This window comes from Dipodomys ordii, unplaced genomic scaffold (genome assembly GCF_000151885.1).
Source record: "Dipodomys ordii isolate 6190 unplaced genomic scaffold, Dord_2.0 Scaffold19, whole genome shotgun sequence".
Lineage (NCBI taxonomy): Eukaryota > Metazoa > Chordata > Mammalia > Rodentia > Heteromyidae > Dipodomys > Dipodomys ordii.
The window spans coordinates 4,173,141-4,179,823 of NW_012267235.1; the positions used below are offsets into that span (position 1 = coordinate 4,173,141).

General features: G+C 42.3%; 1 protein-coding gene across 1 annotated transcript in view; it reads right to left on the reverse strand.

The window, feature by feature from the left end:
• Window positions 1-6,683, reverse strand: part of Prr11 (proline rich 11) — a 20,946-nt gene that overhangs the window by 4,269 nt on the left and 9,994 nt on the right. The window contains exons 2-7 of the mRNA XM_013013090.1: window positions 5,545-5,677; window positions 4,220-4,370; window positions 3,541-3,663; window positions 2,773-3,036; window positions 1,812-1,910; window positions 921-1,025 (exon numbers count right to left, since the gene is read on the reverse strand). Coding sequence (XP_012868544.1) covers window positions 921-1,025; window positions 1,812-1,910; window positions 2,773-3,036; window positions 3,541-3,663; window positions 4,220-4,370; window positions 5,545-5,672 — 870 coding nt within the window. The 5' untranslated portion in view covers window positions 5,673-5,677. The remainder of the gene's footprint in view (window positions 1-920; window positions 1,026-1,811; window positions 1,911-2,772; window positions 3,037-3,540; window positions 3,664-4,219; window positions 4,371-5,544; window positions 5,678-6,683) is intronic.

Sequence of the window (6,683 nt, forward strand, 5' to 3'; positions counted from 1 at the left end):
AAATGAAAGAACTAGGGGACTTGTTAAACTGTTAAGCCACTAACAAAAAATGAATCCTGTACCTAAGTTATCTTTGTACTCACTGGAGGGGATAATTCTTTAAGTTCAAGTTCTAGAATACAATACCCCCTCCCCAACACAAAACATCTGTAGAGCAATGGAGGGAGGAGTGGGGGTCAAGTAGTAGAGCCCTTGCCTAGAAATTCAAGGCCAGTGCTATAGGCAGGTGGGGTGGAGGGGATGAGAGGTGGAAAACAGTTCAGCTTGAGCTAGTGGAGCACAGCTGTAATCTTGTAATCTCTGCATTATGTATAGGAAGTAGAAGAGGAACATAGACTGAGAGTTGTGGTCAGTCTGGGCTACATAGTAGTTCAAAGGTCAGGTTGGGTCACTCAGCAAGAACCTATCTACCTTTTCTTTTTTGGTTGGTTGTGGGGCTTGAACTCAGGGCCTGGGTCCTGTTCCTGAGCCTCTTTGTACTCAAGGCTAGTTTTCTACCACTTGAGCCACAGGGCCACTTCCAGTTTTTGAGTGGAGACTTTTTTTTTGCCTGCGCTGGTTTTGAACCATGATCCTCAGATCTCAGCCTCCTGAGTACCTAGGATTACAGGTGTGAGCCACCAGCGCTTAGCAAGAACCTATCTAAACAAACCAAGGTTGGGTTTATAGCTTAGTGGCCCACTGCTTGTCTAGCATGTACAAGGCCCTGAATTTGATCCCTACCATTATAAGAATAGGAAAGAATGGAACAAAAGGAAAGAGAGGGAAAGATATGGGAGGGAGAGAAAGGGGAGAGGGGACCAGGTAGAGAGTGGGAAAGGGAAAAGAAGGAAGGAAGGAATGAAGGAAGGAAGGAAATAAAGAAGGAAGGAAGTAGGATGAGAGTATAATAAATATTGCACAGTTTCTTACATAAAGACATTTGTAACTCGTGTTGATAACACTTTGGGGTTAGGCTTCAGTGTAACACGTTGTAGGTCGGTGACAGTAACTAGTGGATTCCATTCCTTTGGTGATGGCATAAGCTTCAATTATAAAACAAGACATTATTAAAAACATTTTAAAATATCCAAAAGATAAACATACTAAACATGCTAAATCAGTGAACTTGAGTGCTGAGTCAATGTAAGATATACCCGTTACTCCACTCAATTTCTGCTTCCAAGTATTGGGCTGGGAAAAGTGGCTCAATGGTAGAGTGCTTGCCTCACATGCATGAGGCCCTGGGTTCAATTCCTCAGCATCACACAAGCAGAAAAAGCTGGAAGTGGCGGTTAGGCTCAAATGGCAGAGCGCTAGCCTTGAGCTGAAGAACTGAGGGACAGTGCCCAGGCCCAGAGTTCAGGCCCCACAACCAACAAAAAAACCCCACAAACAAACAACAACAAAATAAACTTCCAACTATTAGTTCTTCCTCTGGAGACTAATTAATGGTTGGTAAATAAAACTGCCTTATTGAATAATTTTGGGATCTATACATCTTTTTTTTTTCTTTCTTTTTTTTTGGGGGTCCGGTCGTGGGCCTGAACTCTGGGCCTGGGTGCTGTCCCTCAGCTCTTCAGCTCAAGGCTAGTGCTCTATCACTTGAGCCATAGCGCCACTTTCGGCTTTTTTTTTCTTTTTGCTTATGTGGTGCTGAGGAATCGAACCCAAGTGCTCTACCACTGAGCCACCTTCCCAGCCCAAGGGATCTATACATCTTGTTGAAGAGATATAAAGCCACTATAATGAAACATCAAATATTTATGTTTCCATAAAGGAACAACCAGGTTAAACCAGAATGACAGTGTCCATGGTCAGTGATATCTTACCTTCCTCCTTTCATCAATATTCTGAGTCTTCTTTAATTTCACAGTCAGTAGATCTTTAACTGTTATATGCATGGGTCCTTCTTTTTTTAATGGTCCAGTCTTAAAATAGATAGAGAGGTTAGAATTCAAATTGGGATCAGGACATCTAGGGAAATGCAAATCTAGTTTTTAAAGATTCTGAACCTTATCTCTAATTATCCAGCAAAAAGCCAGAAGTGGAGGTGTATATAGTTCAACTGGCACAATTTTAAAAAAATTATATAAGTACACACACATTTTTTTGTACTGGGATTGAATTTAGGACCTTGCCATTGCTAGGAAACTGCTCTACAGCTTGAGCTATACCCACAGTCCTTTTGCTTTTTTGGTCATGGGGCTTGAATTTAGGAGCTGAGCCCTGTCCCTGAGCTGTTTTTTGCTCAAGACTAGCACTTTACCAGTTTGAGCCACATCTCCACTTTTGGTTTTTTAGCGGTTAATTGGAGATAAGAGCCTCAGGGACATTAGTTGGCTTTGAATAGCAATCCTCAGATGTCAGCCTCCTGAGTAGATAGGATTACATGTGTGAGCCACCAGTACCCAGCATAACATTGATTTCTAAATCCAGTGTTTATAAATTCTCTGGAGACAGTGTTTGTGTTTTTAAATATAAGAATTGGACCTTGTACTTGCTTTATGATATGTAGTAGTGACCACGCTTTATCAAGAGTTATTTGAAAAAATGGTGCCAAGTACCAAAAAAAAAAAAAAAAAGACTTGGCCAGGTATGATGGCATGCACCTGTAGTCCTAGTTACTCAGTAGGCAACACTGACTAAGACCTCTATCTACAAAAGAAAAAAAATTAAAAATGAAATCACTAGGAATAAAATTAAGATGTAGAATCAACACAAAATAAATATAGCTCTCCTAGCTAAGACTTTAGCCCAGCCTTAAAAGGTCATTCCTCAATTATTTCCTACCTGAAGTGTTTTAGTAGCAGCAGATTTTCTGAGCAGCAAAGGTGCCAGTGGTGGTGGGGGAGGGGGAAGAGGAGGAGGTGGAGGGGGTGGTGGTGGAGGAGGAGGGGGAGGGGGAGGAGGATGGCTGGCTGGCTCTGGCACTGTGGGAGGGAGTGCGACCTGGGATTCTCCAGGGGTAACTGGAGCACAGGCAGGATCTTTTGTGAGTGTACCACTCATGTGACATGTTTGACAGCGGTGTAGACAAGAATTTTCGGACACAGTCTGGAAGACATAACATGTGGCACACAAGCAACAGGTTAACTTTATTCTTATGGGTGGAATTTGTCAAAACAGTATTGGCATGCATAGAATATCACAACTTCCTTTATTTCATTCATTCATGTATCCATTCTTTTGTTCCTTGTATATGCTGCATAATAGACATTGAGTACATGAGTACTATCTGCCTTAAACAAACAAACATACATAAACACACTCAAAACAACCCAAACAAATACCTGAGTAAGAACAAACAAGTGAATTCTTTTTTTTTCTTTTTTTTTCAATTCCTGGGGCTTGAACTCAGGGCCTGGGCATTGTCCTTGAACAGCTTCTTTTACTCAAGGGTAGCACTCTACCACTTGAGCCACAGCACCACTCCCCGGCTTTTTCTGTGTATATGGTACCGAGGAATTGAACCCAGGGCTTCATGCATGCTAGGCAAGCACTCTACCACTCAGCCACATTCACAGCCCTAGATTTGGTTTTATTCTGATTAATACCAGCCTTCAGTGTTTCTTGAAGCTTGCATAACTCGTCTTCCAATATGCATAATTGTTGTTTCAGACTGCGAAGTTCTCGGTGATAAATTCGAGATGGGAAGATGGTATCTTTCAGTACTTCTAAACTCTGAAAGTCACAAATAAAAAGGTCTGACCTCTATCAGCAGTATGATAAAGAAGACAAGAAAGCAATAAGAAAGTAGTTTGATGGTTCTGTATTTAAAAAAAAATTTCCCATTGAGATGGTGTCTCAATAAGTAGCCCAAGCTGGTCCCTAACTAGCTGCATAGATCAGGTTGCTCTTGAACTCCCTATCCCACTATGTCCCCCCTCCAAGAGCCGGGATCATAGACAAGCCCTCCCACACCTGGTTTGATGAATGTCTATGAAGCACAATTCCAAGCTGGACGTGGCGCCAGTGGCTCACTTCTGATTGTGGTTCAAAGCCAGCCTAGGAAGGAAAATCCTTGAGACTTTTAGCTCCAATTAACCACCAGAAAACTGGAAGTGGCGCTGTGCTCAGGTAGTAGAGTTGTAGCCTTTAGCTGAAGAGCTGAAGGACAGTGCCCAGGCCCAGAGTTCAAGCCCCTCAACCGATGTAAGCTCATTGACATATGAGTAGAAATACCAAGTGTGTTAAAATTAAAATTACACTGCTAAAAGCAGGTATGTCAAACCCATACCTGGGCTATGAAGCTCTGGCACCAATTGTATAGATACCATGTTTTATTTGTCCAAAGGTTGACTGCATCTTTGATGTTGGGAAACTTGAAGTTGCAGGATGGTTTTAGCCAGTTTCTACTTTGGGGTATGTCTGTTGAAGAAGTAACTACTCTGTAGGAAAAACAAAAACAAATGGAACAAATAATGATAACAATAACCATAAACCCTAAGTCAGAATAGTAGCCTCTAACTGATTACAAGCTGTTTTTATTTATTTTTACTTACGTTTTGGTGCTGGGGATTGAACACAGGGTTGCCTGCTAAGCACACATTCTACCATTAAACTGCACTTCAGCCCCAAGAATATGGCCTTATAGTGTGATTTGAGACTTCTAATACCAAACACGTTGCAAAAGTCTAGAATGCAGGTATTCAAACTAATTTTTTCGTTGTTGTTGTTGGTCGTGTGGCTTGAATGCTGGGCCTGGGCACCATCCCTCAGCTCTTCAGCTCAAAGTGAGTGCTCTACTACTTAAGCCACAATGACACTTCTGGTTTTCTAGTGGTTAATTGGAAATAAGAGTCTCATAGAGGGCTGGGAAGGTGGCTCAGTGGTAGAATGCTTACCTTGCATGCATGAGATCCTTGGTTTGATTCCTCAGCACCACATAAGTGGAAAAAGAAAGCCAGAAGTAGTGCTATGGCTCAAGTGGTAGTGCGCTAGCCTTGAGCTGAAGAGCTGAGGGACAGCGCCCAGGCTCAGAGTTCAGGCCCCATGATTGGACCCACCCCCCCAAAAAAAAAAAAAAAAAGTCTCATAGACTTTCCTGCCCAGGCTGGCTTTGAATTTTGATCCTCAGATCTCAGTATCTTGAGTAGTAAGGATTACAGGTGTGAGCCACCAGCTAGCTCCTAGGGCTCAACAAAATCTATATATCTTTTTTTGGTCAGTCGTGGGGCTTGAACTCTGGGCTTGGGCGCTGTCCCTCAGCTCTTCAGCTCAAGGCAAGCACTCTACGGCTTGAGCCACAGCGCCACTTCCAGTTTTTCAGTGGTTTATTGGAGATAAGAGTCTCACGGACTTTCCTGCCCAGGCTAGCTTTGAACTGTGATCCTCAGATCTCAGCCTTCTGAGTAGCTAGGATTACAGGTGTGAGCCACTGGGGCCCGGCTTTCAACAAATATTTTTTAAAAGCGATTTCTGCAGTCAATGACAGAAATCAGCAGTAACTGAACATCTTGCCTTCATGAAGTTTATATCTTACGAGGAAAGAAAGAGGAAAATAAATAAATAATAAATAAATAAATCTAATATTTTCTCTGTTCCACATGGTTTTTTGCTTACTTTTCTGATGAAGGCAGTGGAGAGGGAAATGTAAGTAGCTTGGAATGGAAGTGAGAGGCTTCTTTCTTCTTGAATAATCTTTTGGCTTTGGCTTTTAACTTTCTTCTTCGCTGTTTGTACTTGGGCATGATTTCTGTGGAGAATTTTTAAAGTATTATTTAAACTGATGCACAATACATAGACACATAAACATATAAAATGCAAGCCGGGTGCCAGTGACTCATGCCTGTAATCCTACCTCTACTCAGGGCTGAGATCTGAGGATTGAGGTTCAAAGCCATCCCAGGCAAGAAAGACCATGAGACTCATCTCCAATAAACCACCAGAAAACCAAAAGTGGCACTATGGCTCAAGTGGTACAGCACTAGCCTTGAGCTGAAGAGCTCAGGGACAGCGCCCAGGCCCAGAGTTCAAGCCCTATGACGGATAAAAAACCCAAAACAAAACATATAAAGTGCATAAACCTTAAGTGTATAATTGAATGAATTACCACACAGTAACATTCACACACACACACACACACACACACACACACACACACACACACTTGTAACCATTACCTTGGATTATTTAAAAACAAAAATTATGCTTTTTTTCTTCCTTCCTTTCATTTCTTCTATCACTTAGGTTAAGAAATAAATTTAAGCTGGACACTGGTGGCTCATACCTATAATCCTGCTACTCAGGAGACTGAGATCTGAGGATCACGGTTCTAAGCCAGCCTGGGCAGGAAAGTCCGTGAGACTTTTATGTTCAATTGACCACCAGAAAACTGGAAGTGGTGCTGTGGCTCAAGTGGTAGAGCACTTGCCTTGAGCTGAAGAGCTGAGGGACAGTGCCCAGGCCCAGAATTCAAGCCCCACCACTGACCCAAAAAAAAAAAAATTTACCTGATTACAGAGATATGTAATCCTACTACTTGGTAGGCAGAGGAAATAGGATTATAGGTTTGCAGGTTAGTGACCATCCTGGGCCATAAGGCAAGATCCTATCTCAAATGAACAAACAACCCCAAAGAAATAAGTGAGTATCAACAGTTTAGAAATTCCTAACATATGGAAGTGGCACTGTGGCTCAAGTGATAAGAGTGCTTGCCTTGAGCTGAAGAGATGAGGGACAGCACCCAGGCCCAGAGTTCA